The sequence below is a fragment of the Gobio gobio genome (assembly GCF_949357685.1).
Source record: "Gobio gobio genome assembly, chromosome: 9".
In the NCBI taxonomy this organism is placed as follows: domain Eukaryota; kingdom Metazoa; phylum Chordata; class Actinopteri; order Cypriniformes; family Gobionidae; genus Gobio; species Gobio gobio.
In genome coordinates this window covers 25,759,571-25,778,681 of record NC_137115.1, presented here as the reverse complement: position 1 = coordinate 25,778,681, position 19,111 = coordinate 25,759,571, and the positions used below count along the sequence as shown (strand labels likewise).

The window sequence follows — 19,111 nt, the reverse complement described above, 5'->3', positions numbered from 1 at the left end:
TTGAATCAACTCCCTAGAGGTTATTCTGTGATTATTTAATATAAATATATCTGTAGTTAATTGCAATACATTGTTGTTAACCATATATATATTATATATTGCATAAATACCGAGGTTAGGTATTCCCCTTTTGGGTGATTTTGGAGATTTGTGATTAGATTATAACCCGTTGTGAGTAATCATAAATCCCTAAATATTAATGCCCACAATTCCCTATTGAGCTAATTTTTAATTTAAATATATGTAACCCTAAGACGCTACACAAATGAAGGCACAGGATGATGATGGTTCCCAAAGATGCCACGGCTGGCCACAACAGGCTCTTGGTCTGTTCACTGACTTCTGCGGTTGGCTTGCCACTGACCACCAAGGTCACACTCAGATGATCTATTCCTCTCTAAAAAAAACAATCTATAGGCTACATACAGCACAGAATGCATTGGTTACTATTGCCTCATTTCTGTTCAAATCCGATCAACTTATCTCCGTTCAAATGTCAGATCAAATCAAATATAACCAATTGTAAAGGATATAGATACTCTAATCATTATGTAAATGAATAGGTACACATCACATCACACCAAATAACATAAATCAATCAATCATGTACTTCCATCTCACAGTATAGAAATAAAATCATGAGATTTCTGAAACCAGATATTTATGTTTTTAACCTTTGAAAATCTATTTATGCATCTTAATAACATTTTAAACATCACATTTTAATATATTAATTATTTTTAACAGTTTTAACTTCTGTTCCTCATATACATATCAAACATGTATATTGACAATTAAATGAACCAAATCACCCTTATTTTACATATGACAACAAAAGGATAATTACTCCTTCAATCAAATGACTTCTAAGTCAACAGAACAGAGTATAAAGGCACCTTTAGCGGTGTGAATACTATCAAAGATCTGTTACAGTGGTGAATAGCTTAGCTGAGCTAAAATCTAAACAAATTCACATTTAAATGTTAAAGGTTAGCACGTGGCTAGCACGATTAGCGATCTTTGATGAACATCTTAAACAACATTAAACAATCTGAATCCGTGTCTATATGGTATCAAACAGCAAGAATCAGGGTCACAACTCCGATTGGTTTTAGAAAACTGTATTTTGCGCCATAATGGAGCTAGCACAGTCAACATAACACTCGCATTAGTATTAACTAGGGATGGCTGACGCGAAACTGACGTTTCTGCGCTTTGCCGAGATCCCGAAACGCAGATGTTTCGAAACACTGCTCCGAACTGTGATTCGAAACACCCATGTCACGTGACTATGGCTAAATGAAGCTTCAAAGTGTTTCATCAGGTGGCGCCTGTCGAAACTGCGTTGATTAAAGGGGGCGGGAACAAACCACACAGTCACACATCTGTATGAACCTAATTCCCCACAAAGTGTAAAAGTGAAGTAGGCTAAATCCATCTTCACCTGGTGGGTTTTTGTGAGAGGAGAGAGATTTTGTGATAGCAGTGATTTTGTGATATAAGTGAGATTTATAGTGCGCTTTGGTTAGTTAGGCTATATTTAGGTTATATTTAAATGAGATATATTGACAGGTATAGGTACAGACAGTGACAGATAGGATAGATATAGTGACACATTCATATAGGCTAAGTAAGATAGTGACAGATAGCACAGCATAAGTGAGAGATATAGAATTATATAGATTCATAGGTGATATATAGATAGATATATTAATAGAATAGATAAAAATGGAGGTTCCACATAAGAGATGCCATAATTTTTTTTATTGCTGAACAAATAATCATTTACAAACAGCATGGCAATAACAGAATATTTTTGTATTAAAAAATACAGATCAGGTGCTTGAAAGTACAGTAGAAAAATATATCAGGCAAATCATAATAAAAGCAACAAAAAACGGTAACACTTTACAATAACAGTACATGAATAATCATGTATTAATACATGAATTAATAGTTAATTCAACATGAACTCATGATTAGTGAAGATATGAACTAATCATGAACAAATGAGGAGCTATCATGAACTAAGACAGGAGTCATAAGGATTCATGCATGAATAACAGCAGCATTAATACATGTTAGTACGTTTGATAATTAATGCATTCATTAACATGTATGGGTAAACTAAATCAAACAGGCTTTCTAAGAATGAATAACAAATATTTTGACTTTGAAATACATTTTAAAATGTATTATTGTCATAATTTAAACCATTTTTATCAGAAGCTTCATCACAAATATTACTGAAAGTCACAGGAGTAGTTTTTCATTACTTTCACTGATCACCCTTATCAAACATAGAAAATACTAAATCTGCTATATTTTATCTCAAAAAGTCTGTTTTGTTATATTCTCTTTCCCATCAAACTAAACCTACTGTGACTTATAACAGTTCCTGAGAAATCAGTTCCCAAAAAATAACCAAACAGGAAACATACAGTAAAGTCAGGAAGTGAGGGATAGACGATCCCTCACTTCCTGACTTTACTGTATGTTTCCTGTTTGTTTATTTTTGGCAAAGTGTATGCTGGGATCCGTACAGTTCTCTCTCCACCCAGAAACAGGCCGTGATGATACTGTACTTCCATTCTCTTAACTGGGCTGAATACTAGTTATACTAGTTACATGTGTATTTGATAGTAAGTTTATGATAAATCATGAGCTGAATTTGGTAAGTAGTTAACAGTGAATTAATCATGATGTGCCCCCTCAAGTAAAGTCATGAAACAATGATGCATTAACGAGCTATGAGTTGATGTTAGTGTATGGTTAGTTAATAATGAATTAGTCATGATGTGCCCCCTCAAGTAAAGTCATGACACAATGATGCATTAACAAGCCATGAGTTGATGTAAGTGTATGGTAAGTTAACCATGAGATAGTAATGCCGTGCCCCCTGAAGTAAAGTAATACATGATGCACTAACAATTCATTCATTACAAAATGAATAAACATATACACTAAGGGCCCTATTTTAACGATCTGAAACGCAAGTGTCAAAGCGCGAAGCGCATGTAACTTTGTGGGCGGGTCTCGGCGCTGTTGCTATTTTCCCGGCGGGATAAATGGCTCTTGCGCCCGGCGCAAATCTAAAATGGGTTGGTCTGAAGTAGCTTCATTATTCATAGGTGTGGTTTGGGCGTAACGTGAATAAACCAATCAGAGCGTCATCCAACATTCCCTGTAAAAGCAGGTGCGCAAGTTCCATTATGGATTGCTATTATTATGGCGTATTTACCAGGCGCACGCCAGGAGCGGTTCACAGCCGAGGAGACTGATGTTCTTGTAAGAGCAGTGAAAGACAGAGAAGTTGTGTTGTATGGGGATGGGAGAAACCCACCCAAAATAGCGTCGGTTAAACAGGCAAGGGAGGAAATAGCCACAATTGTTTCATCAGCTGGCATCCCCAGGACGTCGCACCAGTGCCGCAAGCGCTACAATGACATCAGAAGACGGGGAAAGTCCAAGCTTGCCAGCATCAATCGGGCACGCCGTGAAACGGGAGGTGGATCTGCCTCTACTCAGGACCTGACGCCAGCAGAGGACATCGCTGCGTCCACCCTCACCGATTTTTTTTCCTGGTTCTTGACGGACAAACCAGTTTGTTAGATGTCCTTATATACATTTATGTCTTGCCAGAAGTTGCCACTATTGGGCAAACAGGTCTCCTTAATTATTAGACTACAATTAGCCTGAATAATTTGTAAGCTAGATTTATGCCTATTTTTTCACATCTTCGTGGCACACCACAATGATTTCCGTCATCTCATGTGTTAATATTTTTTAGTGTAACAATTTATGATTTGCAAAAATAACTGTTGCATCTGTGTAGATTACATGAGCAAAGTGTATGCGCGTTGTGCACGCTATACATTATGGTCAAGCATGCGCCCTTAAAATAGCATAATGAACAACGCGCAACGCGCCACTGACTTTAGACTAGGTTTTTTTCTGGTCAGTGGCGCAATTGTTTAATGGAACAGCAAAATAGCACCAGGGATTGTTTGCGCCGGAACACGCCTCCTTTTTTGCGCTGAACCGCCCAGGTAGCGCAAGTTCATTCACTAGTTTAGCGACGTGCTTCTGTGGAGGGAAAAGCGCGCTTTGCGCGGGTGCAAAATAGGAATGACACATGCGTCGGTGTACAAAGTCAATTGCGCTGGGTGCAAGATAGGGCCCTAAGAATCCTTGTTCCTTTACACCCTTGTTGTAAGTAAAAACTGGCAGTAAAACTGGCCTAAAAAAAGATAAAAAGTATTTGTAGGCTAGTTCTTTTATTTATATTTATATAATTAAACATATGTGGACTTAAAAGAAAGCCCAAACATACCTGTAAAGACACACATAAGGCATGTTTACATGTAAAACAGGGCGCATCCACCGGCTAATGCTAATAGAAGCATATAAGTTACATTTAAACAATTAAAAAATACAGTTATTAAAGTACACACCTCCAGAAATATCCCAATACAACAATCATACAAACATGTCTTAAATTATTATTTCGGTTTACCAAAGCAGTCGACATATATTATTTGATGAAAATGCCAGCAATACCGAAGGAACGTGCTAGGAGCACCGAGAGCGCCACTAATGAGTGTCCCACCAGAAACAAACCCTACATACTGTAGTTCCGGGAAGAAAACTAGCTGTGACTAAACGTAGCCTAATTGAACTATAAAAATCTGAAAACGGTTAATATCAAATTAAAGTGATTAGTGATAGCTATTAGTCTATTTTCCACGTTTGTTTAGACAAATGTGTGTAATTAATGGCTCACAAAAATGGCAAAAAAATCACAAAGCTGCATAGGATATTACAGTTTAAATTATGACATTATTAAATCACATGTTTAATTCAAAGTCAGAGTACTTCTTATTTATTCTTAAGGAGCCTGTTTGATTTAGTTTAACCATACATGTTGATTAATGCATTAATTATAAAACATGTACTAACATGTATTAATGCTGCTGTTATTCATGCATGATCCTCATTTGTTCAGGATTAGTTCATATCTTCACTAATCATGAGTACATGTTTAATTAACTATTAATGCGTGTATTAATACATGATTATTCATGTACTGTTATTGTAAAGTGTTACCCAAAAAACATTGAAGGAGCTAGGGTTTTGTTTGAAGATCATTTTCTTCTATAATGGAAAAAAGACTGATTGCATTTTCATAACTTTGAGGGCTTTTGTATAAGAGTTAAACTCATTATGAAGTTAATAAAATCGTGGTTTCACCTTTAAGAACTTGCATTTGTGTCTATAAAATTTTCCCAGCATGAGGATGTTGTTAATCAGGAAGTTATCTTTGTTATTGTCCATTACAAGAGATGCCGTACATCTGTGGTGGGACCATTTCCATTTGGAAACACCAAATAAAGTGAGATGTGTGTATTGTGATAGGCAGCCTTGATGCACCATTTGAAGAGAACTCATCTTGGCATTTAGGAGGGTGCAGAGGAAAACAAGTGTCCCATGTGAGAGGATTTTTTTAAAGGCTGGAGAAATTATATGTAAAAAAAGAAGTCAGCTAACTCCTTATTATATATTAACAGCAGAGCACATAATATTTTTGAATAAAAATGTTATGTAACAAATGTGACACATTGTGGCTTTATTTATTTTATTAATGTTCATTTTTCATAACCACAAAAAAAAAAACTATAGTTACTCACAATGAGGAGGCTACAGGTTACAAATCAAGATCAAGTAGTTGTCAGACAGATGTAAAAAAAAAAAAAAAATTATTTTACATGGATCATTGTCAAGGTTATTTCCGATCAACACATGTAAGTGACCACTAGATGTCGCCGTAGAGACGGGTGTCGGATTGATTCGAAGCTTCGAAACAATATGGCACATTTGCTTCAACTGTTTCAGTGCTTTACGAAGCCTCGGTCTGCCCATCACTAGTATTAACATCCTTACCGGAGGTACCTTGAGGAGCTCGCAAAGTCATGCGGCTTAACTCTCTCTCTCACACAACTTTCAACCTAATGGACACACAATATTTGAATATTTGGTATGAGATTTTTCTTCAAATTCCTATCCCTCAGAGGATATTTCCATACCAGTCCTTGATGCTTTCTAGCAGCGTCTTCACCGGAGGAAAGGTGTGTTTGTTTTATCTAGAAAATTCCCTGAGGTGTACACGCCACCCAGAGGCAGAGTAGGGGGTTTGCACTCCACGGGCCGGTTGCATAAACCATTAAGACTAGTCTTACAAGTTAGACTTTACATTTTTTTCTTTAAGATTGTTCATAATGTTTTTAAATCAGTTACACAAAAACATAGACTGGCCTAATTTGATATGAAAAGTAAGACTGAATGCCACTTGCCTAACTGCTAGTGGCTCATACTAGATCTTAAGACACTGTATTAACATAATGGCTTAGTTTATGCAACTGGCCCCAGGGGCCGGTTGCACCAGTTGTGCGCAAGTTACAACTTAGCTTAAATTTGACGTAAATGGGCACTAAGTTACAACTTATGCACTACTAAATATATTTGCGTTGCACCATTAAACTTAGTTGAAGCGTAACTCTACGTATAAACTAAATATTTACGGATGCCTCCGATCAGGAGTAATGGTTGGAATAATAAAGCAGACTGACTGAACTGCATTAGCTCTTGTTTTACATGACAGACTTCAATTATTTACACATACTATATGATAATGCTGACATTTACACTCGCTTACATTTTAAGAGAGAAAACATTATGTCAATAGATTACTTTATTTGCAACTCTTCAACACGAAACCATTCAAAACTGTGCGCGCCGCTGCGTGAATCTGTCCCATCGGTTCCTGTTGTGCATGATGTCAAATAAAATCAGTCATAATCAATAAATGTAATTTCTTATGTTTTTTTTGTTTCAGTATTTATTTATTGATCCTTGTTAATGTCGTTTCATATACTGAATGCTTCTGAATGTTATATATAAAAGCACTTCATGATTAACTATATTTAATGGAAACTTATTTTTACCGTTGGTTACAAGAGACAAAAGAAGTTATAATAATGGACACTGAAATTCACGGTATTTCAACACAACTTTTGCTTGTGTATTTGAAGGCTGCTATTGGATCATTGAGGGTAAACGTCATATTATGCGACTACGCATTACTTTACGGAGAGCTTACGACCTACTAGTTAAGTTCTGCCTTAAGAACAAATGGTGCAACCGAAAAAAGTATAGAGTTAGTTACAAACTATCTAGTAGTTACTAAGCCTCTAGTGTGGACTTTACGTTCCAATTTAAGAAAGAACTTACGAACGACTGGTGCAACCCTACCCAGGTCCTTAACATTAAAGTCTCATACATTTTTCCCTAAGTGAATTTCAATAAAAAAAAACGTGAGTCCCTTACAAGTGTAGCAGGACGGTCTATTGCCCCTCCCACTCGTAATTGTTTAATGTGTGGCCAATGGCCCAGCTTCTGGTGCAAATAAAAGCATGGCCTACCTGCTCTTTGGGATGTGTCATCGTCCAGCGACGTGATGTCATCCAGGTGCCCTGCTGCCGTTTGGTCGGTTCACGGACAACTATGTTGCCTCTCGTAAAGGTTTCGCCAAGGCTGTTGGCCACTGGCAGTGTTGTTTGCTAGTCACTGGAGTCGGGAGAGTTGAATGTGGACATCTAAGACAGGTAGGAGAAGCATTTGCGTGCAACAGCGCTTTGTAAACCACGTTTCTATGAATTATTTAACTGAGCGATTAGTCTGATTGATCCGTATGCTCACTGTAGTGTAAGATCTGTCTGCGCCGGTGAGCGTTGTCGGAGGCATTCAGCTCTGTTCGTCGCATATTGATCCCGGGACAGCGTGCTCAGTTGTGAGTATAGTCACTATTAGAGCATGAAGCCAAGGGGGAAGAACTCAGCATAACATCCTCTGTTTTGTTTTTAGGCATGCGATAAGGACTATATCGCCATTCTGAACGAGTTATCTGCCTGGTGCTTCATCGTGGAGCCTGTTTGCGCTGTGCCTTATCAGCTGCTGTTCTGTTTCGTGCGGGTTGTTCTGTTTTCTACTGTTTGTTTTGTTCCATTTCACGCTAGGTGAGTGGTTCTAATGAATCGTTTCCAGCGAATCATCCGAGCGAACTAGTTTGAGAACCACTTCAAGTAACCCATTCCGGGTGAACCGCATCAAGTGAATCGTTTCAAATGAACTATTTCCAGCGAATCATCCGAGCGAACTAGTTTGAGAACCACTTCAAGTAACCCATTCCGGGTGAACCGCATCAAGTGAATCGTTTCAAATGAACTATTTCCACTGACGTGACTTTGTAACCGTGGTATGTTTGAGTTTATTTGGTTTTCTTTTGGTTTATTGCTTTGATTCATGTTAATGAGTGAGTAGTTTTCCTAAATTTGTATTTGTTTCCGATTCAATTATTGTGTTGGTGAATTTATATATTTTTGGTTGACTTATGCTGCTGAAATTGTGATCTTTTGTTTACAGAGTTTTCTTTTTTTTTGGGTTTTGATTTGTGACGATCAGGTAGGGACCAAGGAGCTGGTCCCCTCCTGAAATTGTAAACCAAGTTTATTTTGTTTCTTTATTATTTTGTTTGCATACCATTGTTTAATTTTTCTTTTGCTTTTCGGCAGGTCCTGGGCACCCGGGGGCAGACAAGTGACAAAATGAGGTGGTGGTGTCCTCACTGTGTGCCGTGGTCTTCTCTGACATGAGTCGTTGAGTGTGCTGTGCTGGTGTGTGTGTGCACTGAGTAGAGTAATTTCCAAAAAGGTGATATCCCGAGACTGCCCCCTGGGTGCGCCCAGGTCCCTCCACCGCCAATATTAGGATTTAGCAAATTGAAGTGATTGCTGGTCAACACCTTTTTATGACAAGTGTCTTTTTAATGATTAATAAAATAAATGTACATCTGCTTTTGCAATTCATCTGTGTCTCTGACTCAAAGTGATTAGGACCTGTGCGGGCCTTCTACCTTAGAGGTACGGTTAGATTCCTGGGGTGAAATTCCCCAGGTGGCGTAGTCGGAAATAGATTAATTAGAACTGCCTGAGCGAACACCGCTCCTGCCACACAAGTATATTTTACCTTGTTTTACTCTGCTCCTATACTACTTTGAGTTATTATGACTCTTGGGTAACAAAATGAAGAGCAAGTGAAGAGGTTAAACTTTAAATGTATTGTGTACAATATAAAATACCTCAAAATAACAATTTAAAAATGTCCTACACTTATTTATGAATTATTTTCAGTGAATTTGGCCAAACTATTTCTTTCTAACAACCAAACACTTAGAATCTTTTATTTTTATTTTTCTAAATACATTTATCAATTTCGAATATGGCCCATGGTCACAAGCCTGATCTGGGTCACACACCTTCCACACACAATAGGCCCTGATGTCGTCTGCTTTCACTGATGCTGTGCCATCATTGCCACACATGGCCCAGCTTTGGCCAACATGATGCGTGCTGCTGCCGACAGGAGAACTGCAGTGCCAGCTTGAGGCCACATTCAGGCCAATATTGTCTATTATGTGGACAGATCCTATAGCCAATAGAAACTAGTTAATTTCCTCAATGCAAAGATCATGATTTGAGACAACATTAAACAGAAGGATAAATAGCAACTTAAGCCCCGTTTCCACTGAAATTACCCAGAACAATTTGTACCAGGAACTTTTTTAACAGGAACTTTTTTCCCCCAAACCTGCGTTTCCACTGCGGTCTAAAGTACCGTGAAGATTAGGCAAATTAGTCCAGAGACGTGGGACTGCACGCGACTGTTCCTCCCAGTCACTGACGGACATTATTAATTTTTGTGCGATACTGTCTGCAACAATAAAAAGTATGGAGGAGATGCAAGCAGCGCTGCTTTTGCTAGTTATGTATTGTTTACTAAATAATTAACAAAACGGCGGAAAAGAGACGAGCACTGATACTAAAGCGTATTCTGAAAGCTCGTAAAGCTAGATTTAAAATAAGACAACGTATGTTATTATCAGCTATAACGGCCATTGACCGTGCGATTGCTGAGACAACGTGCGCCATCGGACAGAAAAAGCAAGACTGATATTTACTGAACACAGAACGAGCCTCGCAAGACTTTTAAAAATGCCAGTTTAAATAAAATGCTGCGTGAGCTCAACCAATCAGCATGTTCAGTGCCCAAGTCCCACCCCCGAATGTTCCTGAACTTTGAAAAAGTACTACCTTGCGAGCAGGGCCGTTTGGAGGGGGAAATATTTACCCGGAACTTAATTTAGACCCTGGTTCCTGCAGTCGAAACACACCGAGTACCACCCCAAAGTTCCTAGTTCCTGGGGAAAGTTCCTGCGGTGCAAACGCGGCTTAAGTAACTAATCCAATTAATAAGGTGGACAAATAAATCAATAGATCTACAGTTAGATACAGTTGTGATTAAAAATCTCACTTGTATATTTCTTTCTAGTCTCTTCTTTCACAATATAGCAATACAATTTTTCACATTTTCATATTTTATTATATATTTATACCTCATTCAGAATTTGTATTTGAAATTTCAGCAACCATAAACAATTCACTAATCACACCTCATTTAACAGTCAGTTGCATCATGTGTTTTGTCTTTGTTGTTGAAAACAATTTCACTCCCTTGATGTTTATGAAACTAATATGGTGTATTTTCCAGCTAGGCTTTAATTAAAGGTTGTATTTGCATCATTCTGTGTTTGCAGAGACACCTGTGAAATTTTACCTCAGATGAGTAGAAATGACAGGGGCCTTTTTTCAGGTTTCATCACAGTTCAATGGCACAGACCTGAGACCATCACCACCCCCAACCCCTCTAGGTGCCCACAAACATTCAAACATTCTTGCAAACAATAAAAACAATATAGTAACTTGCAAAATAATATAAACATGTTGTTTTATTTGTCAATAGAACTTAGATGTTGTTTTTCCCATCATATGTTGCTTTGTATTTTGTTCAGGCTTAAGCAAGATGATATAACATTTAGGGGCAAAAATGCAAAATAGTAAACCAACACTTGAGAATAAAATAGCAAATATCTCAACAGCTACCGTGAATTTCCCAGGAGAACTAACATAAGCTGGAATAAATGTGATCCATACGGCACAAAATATTAGCATACTGAATGTGATGAATTTGGCTTCATTGAAGTTATCAGGCAGTGTGCGAGCCAGAAAAGCTAGAATGAAGCACAAAACAGCCAATAGGCCAATATAACCCAGGACAGCCCAGAAACCTATAGTAGAACCCAGACTGCACTCGAGAATGATCTTTTCCTTATAATATTTAATATTTTTCTGGGGAAATGGAGGAGACATTGTCAGCCATAGAACACAGATTAGAAGTTGTATAAATGTAAAGGCAAGAACACTGAGTCGTTGTTGTGAAGGCCCAAACCATTTCATGACATTACTTCCTGGAACTGTGGCCCTGAAGGCCATTAACACCACGATTGTTTTCCCCAGAACACAGGAGATACAGAGGACAAAAGTGATCCCAAATGCTGTGTGACGCAACATACAGGACCACTCAGTGGGCCGACCAATGAAAGTAATAGAACAGAGGAAACACAGAGTCAATGAGAAGAGCAGCAGGAAGCTCAGCTCTGAGTTATTGGCTTTTACTATTGGGGTGTCCTTCTTGCTGTAAAACAGGATGGCCACCAGCACAGTTAATCCTACTCCAAACAGTGAGGAAAAGACTAGCATTATACCCATAACTTCTGTGAATGACAGAAACTCTACAGCCTTTAACACACATTTATTTTTCTCAGCATTAGACCAGTATTCCCCTGGACACTGCTTGCAGTTATTTGAATCTGGAAAGGAAGTTGTGTTTACTATAGTTAGAGATACAATGAAAGTTATTTTATTTATGAACTCCTTTGATAAAAAACTGCAGCCTGAACAGTAAAAGAAAAACACAAAACGAGCAACTAGCCAATTTTCTTTGGACCTTTGAGATGGGCTGAAGATTACCTGTCTCATTGCTGATTTCGCCATCTGCACATGGAATACAGTCATAACAGCAGACAGGTCTTCCTTTCTGTGCAGCCTTCCGAGTGCCTGGAGGACAGCTCTCACTGCACACAGAATGTGGCTTCTACATAGAAAAATATAATAATTTGTACAAAGTTATTTATATTGATTCTGAGAATGAAGATAAAAATAAATAGCAAAATCTGGTTATTATTCAAGTCAGCTTATTTATTTATGCTAAAAACTTGCTCTTTAATGCCCTCTGCAGTTGCGTTTCTGCTTCATCAAGGTTCATTATCACTTACACATTCCAGGCACATTATTTTGTTTTAAAACAGAAATATAGTATATAACTATATTGGCATATAGTTTGCTAATGCAAATGGTTAAAAAAAAAAAAAAAAAATCTACATTTTATGTCCTGAACTCTAAACGTAATGTAGATCTTTGAAAAGCATTGAAGGATAATATTTTTCCTAATAAATCTGCCATTTTAATGTCCTCCTTTTTTAATTATAATGTCCTTCCATTATGTCTTAGATGTCAATACTAGCAGTTGCCTAATTTTAGATTTTGACATTATGGTAACAATTTTAAACTTTGAACAAAAAAGTGATTGCCTTTAGCTGTCCTCCAGCCCAGATTATGTTTTCAGTGTTAACCACAAAGCGCTGGTCAGGGGGCAGTGAGGCATCATAGTATCCCACTGGTTGAAACTTAATTGATCCACCAGAGTCCTGCTGCCAGTTCACAACTTCATATTGGGCTACTGTGGCACCAGTGTTGTCAAACCACACACGATCTCCCATCTTCACGGTGAAATTTACCTTTTTCAGAGACTCAACCACCTAGTAAAAAGACAAATTAGCTTTTATTGAGAAATTCATAGTCACCCTGAAATAAGTATTTATTTTACACCACTAACTGTTTAGCTCTATTCTGTTTTACCTGCTGTGGTTGTATTATCAGATCTTTCTCACAACCTTCTGGTTCTTTGCACTTCAGTAGACTGTGTAGTGAATTAGCCACAGCATAAACAGCTTTATAGACGTTGCTTGAAAATCTGTGTTCAGGCACATCTTCATTGTAATTTTTCAGCGCAAGTAGATCGTGATATCTGCTGCATTTTAATTTAACCTGAGAATCATTTTCCTGACTCTGTGAGCATGGGAAAGCTGTATCCCAGAATGCTTTTATAACATAATCTGCAAAACCTTCAATATAGATTTTTCTCACTGCAAACCCCAGTGACCCTCCCATCACACGAAATGTTTTTGGAGCGATTAAACTCTTTGACGTTATCCACCCCTCCACACCGACCATTTGGAGACCAGTAATGTTCTGAATACTTAGCTGATCAATAAGTAAGCCCATCTCAAGAAATGAAATAAATGCAACAATCACTTTTGCAGTGCTTTTTTTAATTGCTTCTACCACTTTTTTGAGTTTTTCTGGCTCTGTTCGATAGAATTTCACAGAGTACTCTACACAGATCCCCTCCTTCTGTGCTGCATTCAGAAATATGGCCATTCCATTGTTTCCATAGTCATTGTCACTGTTCACAGCTCCAACCCAAGACCAACCAAAGTGCTTGACTATGTTTGCAAGTGCTCTGCCTTGGTGGTAATCACTAGCAATAGTCCTGAAGAATGAGGGGTAATCTTTCCTACTACTAAGACATTCACATGAGGCTGCATGACTTATCTAAAAGAAAGAAAGAAAGAAAGAAAGAAAGAAAGAAAGAAATTAAGAAAGAAAGAAAGAAAGAAAGAAAGAAAGAAAGAAAGAAAGAAAGAAAGAAAGAAAGAAAGAAAGAAAGAATGTGAAATGAGTTCACTGTATGGTGATCTTGTCAGACTTTTTTTAATTTCCACTTACCACTGGAATTTTAAAAGGCCCTGTAGTTCTGGACAGAATCACTGTGGCAGAAGACTCTGTTTCTCCAATGATGGCTTGTATAGGAGACCATTGTCCATTGCATCTGTTCCCTGCTACAAACTCTGGACCATTCATCAGTCCCATAGTTGCACTCATAGAAGACATTCTTGAACTACAGGTATCATAAACTGTGTAGCCTATAGAAACATTTGGGAGTAAACTTTCACTTCTGTTAATCTCCTCAATGGCAAAAATCATTATTTGAGCCAGACGAAAATCTCTCAGATTCACACTGTGAAAACATTAAACCAGTACATATCAACTAAATAAATAAACAGATAAAGACAGTTGTAAAGTAATGGACATTCATGTACACACTATCTAAATTTCACATGACATAACAAACCTGGAGCATGACAGAAGCTGAGGTTTTTGTGTAAACTCAAATGAAGGTAATGTCTCTATGCTGTGGATTGGAAAAAGTGCCCCAATAGTAACATCTCCATCCTTAAAAAATAGCGGGTACTTTGGGTCTCCCATCATTCGACAAGGAATGTTGCCTGTCTTTGCATGAAGCAGACTAAACAGCAAGAGTGTATAAAGAAAGAGAAGCATCCCAAAGATTGAGCTCAACTACAGCTGGCAAATGTATTTGACCTGATACAGTATTCACACTTTTATAGACACAATTATTATGGATGGATGGATTGTGAACGTAGCCAATGACTTCATAGGGCACATGTGGCAGGTCAATCATAGGTAAAATAGAGTCAGATTCATTTTACAGTGTCTCAGTGTTTCTTACACTGTCAGAATGCAGTAGATTTAAAAACTGTGGATATTGGATCATTACAGTTTATGCTGTACGCTCAGATTTGCATTACCTGTTTTTTTTAAACTTCCCCATTTAGTAGCTTTAGTTAAGCTCTATTTTGCGCACCTGATTACACGCTTAGTTGCTTGCTCATTTGGGAAACTATTTTGGCATTAATAAATATTTCTGCTGCTTTAAAGAACTCACAGGAGATTATAAATGTACTCTTTTCCGAAGTTCAGTGTCACAGACCTAGTTTTGTGCTTATGTTCTCAATGGCAAAGATTATGGCTTATGTGAATCTGAATTTTAAATTAAGTCTAAATTAAGATTTTAATAGTGAGGTTTAAAAGAGGTGGTTTATCTTATGAAAACCATACTGGAAAAAGTAATTGTCATATAATTACCCATTAAGTTCACCTGTTTCTTGTTAAGTTACTAATTTCCTTTGTGTATTTAGACCCCTCGTTTTCATTTTATTTTGGTTGGTTATTGTCTTAGTTTTAGAGCAAAGCTGTCTGTGTTGCGTTTGTGTTCTCTTTTAACTTTTGCCTTAAATTTATTTAATTAAAACTGCTACAAAGATCCTAATCTCTACTCTTTCCTGTGCCTCAATCTGACGCCTATAATAAAATAATTTTACACATTAATTTAAAATTGCTGTAAAATTGCCAGATTAACATTTCCAGTAAAGGCCCACATAATGCTAGCAAAAGAAAACTTTAAAAAGTAAACCACTAAAATGCCATTAAAATTTAATCTTTTTTAAAATTTTATTTCAATATGAAATCATTTTTTAAATGTTATCTTTATTTATTTATCTTTATATCATGGGACAATGGGCTGTCTGAATACTCAATTCTAATTGGCTGGAAGGTGTGCAATAAAACCATTTAAAGGGTTAGTTCACCCAAAAATGAAAATTCTGTCATTAATTACTTACCCTCATGTCGTTCGACACCCGTAAGACCTCCGTTCGTCTTCGGAACACAAATGAAGATATTTTAGTTGAAATCTGATGGCTCTGAAAGGCCTCCATTGGCACAATGCACGGTTCACTCTCAAGGCGTCGTTACAAAGTCCATCTCCATCTCAGCAGTTTGGCGGTTTGACACGCGATCCGAGTCATGATTTGACTCACTGATTCATAACACTTTGAAGCTTCATGAGGCCGTGTTTTGAAATCGTCATCACTATATAAGTCGTTATTTAGGGTTTTTTTGCGCACAAAAACTATTCTCGCCGATTCATAAAGTTATTGTAGAACCACTGTAGTGAGATGGACTTTGTAACGACGTCTTTAGTACCTTTTAAGGGTCTTGAGAGTGAACCGTGCATTGTGCCAATGGAGGCCTTTCAGAGCCATCAGATTTCAACTAAAATATCTTCATTTGTGTTCCGAAGACGAACGGAGGTCTTTGCTACTGAAATGCTACATTATATTTTTATATTTCCAATTAACAAGGGGGTTACATCACTGGTTTTGACGTAAACTCAGGGCCACATTAACCCCTTGCATGTCAGCCCCCCCCCCCCCCCTGTAATGTAGTATAACAACTTATAACCACAACTAATGAGGCTGTTATGTCCAAAACTATGAATTTTATTAAACATTTTCTAAGACCATGTCAGTTTTTAGAGAAGATGCTATCAAATATGCTGTTGGCCTGCAAACACCCATTTGCAGTCTTTTGTCTAATGTCTGGCGAGGAAAACAGCTCAAATAATGCTACAATGTCCTCACTCGACGATCGTTTTACACCTTTGAGAGTATGAGACTTAATCCTCATTATTCTTTTATCGTTATTCTTTTATTTGTATTCAGCCATTATAGCCTTTATGCTGGCATGAATTGGCCATTAATCAGTCCCTCCAGAAAAACGCGATTATGCGATCGCGTGATTTAACGCATAATCAGCCAAAGTCCGCATATTCATGCGGGGGCCGCATTTTTTTCAAATACGCCGCACTTTCGCCGCATAAATTGCCTATTTCCGCGTGCAAAATATGCGGGGCTATCATGATTTCATAATCCCCGCATTTTCGTTGCAAAAAAAGTCATATATATTAGCAGAAAGTTGAAAAATGTTCGTTTACTTCACACAAGAGCCGCCATTTCCGCCTATTGCCATGGGAACGTTTTGAAGTGACGTGATTACCCGACGCGAACGTCATCGAAAAGCTTCAAACCCCGTGGAGAAACCATAGATACCGGTGAAACCATGATGAAGCACAAACTCCCATTGGCCAACAAAAATAACAGCAAAAGAGCAAAGCAGTTTCCCTGTGTGCTGACTGATTTCAAAACACAGCTTTGAAGCGTTATGAATCAATGAGTCGATTCAGCGGTTTGAAGCGTTATGAATCAATGAGTTGATTCAGCGGTTTGAAGCGTTATGAATCAATGAGTCGATTCAGAGGGTTGGATCGCCAAAGTCACGTATTTCAGCAGTTTGACACGCGATCCGAATCATGAATCGACTCGATGATTCATAGCATCATGATGCTGTGTTTTGAAATCAGTCATCACTATATAAGTCGTTATTTAGTTTTTTTTGCACACAATAACTATTATCGTCGCTTCATAAAGTTATTGTAGAACCACTGTAATGAGATGGACTTTGTAACGACGTCTTTAGTAGGCTACCTTTTATGGGTCTTGAGAGTGTACATTGTGCCAATGGAGGCCTTTCTGAGCCATCGGAATTCAACTAAAATATCTTAATTTGTGTCCAACAACATAAAGGGAAGTCATTAATGACAGAATTTTCATTTTTAGGTGAACTAACCCTTTAAGAGATTGCACTTTGTGCATTGGAAGCACTCAAATGTCTGTTTTGTATAGCGACATCTGTAAAACAGGAAGTTATTTATTCATTTTTTCAGAAGTTGTAGCATATTCCTTTTGTAAAGCTACAGAACTTGATTGACTAAATGTTTTGTAAATTTGAGCCATTATTAAGGTCTTCAATAAAACAAGATGAGAACTTAAATATTCCAGCACTTTCTGTGATGTAGTGCTTTTTTTCTCTTTCTCATCAAACCGCAGTTTTTGCAAGTTCCCGCAATTTTATCGCATAAAATTGCATAAATATCCTGCATTTTTCATCGCATTTTTTAAGAAAACGTGCCGCATAATCAAGGATTTTTGCCCGCAACAATCACAAAAAAAAGCCGCATTTTTCTGGAAGGACTGATTAATAGCACTTTACAATAATCCACATATTATCTGAAAACTAAAAGCACATCCTTGGAATAGATAAAGCTCCTGGTCCAACGGGTGCATTTGAGCTACAGTTAGCATCAAGCAACATAACACAATTGAAAAGATTCAAATTACACTTTCACTCAAAATGTCACTTTAGACCACCATTGAGTATTTGTATTAGCTTCATGTCGCGATCTAATGGGGTTTTCATTCATATGGTGATGTTAAAACATGTTATATTTAGCATTTTATATAGAGCTCATCATCGCTACACCTGCTTAGCATTTACAGTATAATGTAAACATCCATTATTGATATGAAATAGCTGAAATCACATGAAAAATCACACAAAAAACCTTATGCCATAGTTATTGTGTGTTTATTAGCTTCTTAGTTCACGCGTATAAATGTAGAATTGGTTCGTTTTTCACAGAGACAGAGTGAGGAAGTGTGCACAGAAGAGCGTCATGCAGAGAGCAGGATTGAGTCACGTAAAATGATTGACAGCTCCAGATGACGAGTGATGACTCATATCTGACGCAAATCAGGAAGAGGAGAGACAGAGCTGGCTCTGTACACTGTTTCAGCTCTAAAGATCAGATAATTCAGTGGGAAATGAATAGAAATGGTGTTCTGTATGACAAAATATTTTGCAAACGTGATAAATCAATATTTCTCCAAATATGAACACTTTTGAACTAAGAGCTGAACTAAAAGCGGTTCTTTGCAGCTGTGTGGACACAACTGAACTGCAGCAGACGAGAGAGAATTCATTTGCGTGTGGTATTCAACTCAAAATATCTTACATTACAGATAAATAATTTTGCACTCCTGACATAAATTAAGAAATTAATGTCACTGCAACTCAGTTTTATCGTGTTCAAATATTAAAACTGGGGTCTTTAATCTTTATAATGATACTGTAACATAACTGCTCCAAGACACAAAGGCTGAGAATCCAAACGCAGCTTTATTAAAGGATAATCCACAATCGTAGTCAAAAACAGGCAAAAGGTCATACACAGGCAAGCAGTCCAAACAGGAAAAACAAGGCAGGAGAGACAGGCAAAAGGGTAATCCACAGAACAGGCAAGTAATCCAAGACCAAGAGACAAGGAACCAGGGAGAATGCTCATAAATGCAGTGTTACAACAAACAAGACTTCACAGTGAATGACAGAGTGAAAATGGTATATAGGCTGAGGTAATGAGGTAAATGAGACACAGGTGT

At 37.6% G+C, this 19,111-nt stretch overlaps 1 protein-coding gene across 1 annotated transcript; it reads right to left on the bottom strand.

Annotated features, from left to right (window-relative positions):
* Positions 1–10,907: 10,907 nt before the first annotated feature.
* Positions 10,908–14,474, bottom strand: LOC307131349 (extracellular calcium-sensing receptor-like; the record flags this gene model as incomplete). The annotated part of the gene is made up of 6 exons (XM_079824948.1): positions 10,908–11,821; positions 11,982–12,105; positions 12,602–12,829; positions 12,930–13,685; positions 13,860–14,151; positions 14,266–14,474. The coding sequence occupies 6 exons, from the start codon at positions 14,472–14,474 to the stop codon at positions 10,908–10,910; spliced, it is 2,523 nt and encodes an 840-aa protein (XP_079681074.1).
* Positions 14,475–19,111: the final 4,637 nt, after the last annotated feature.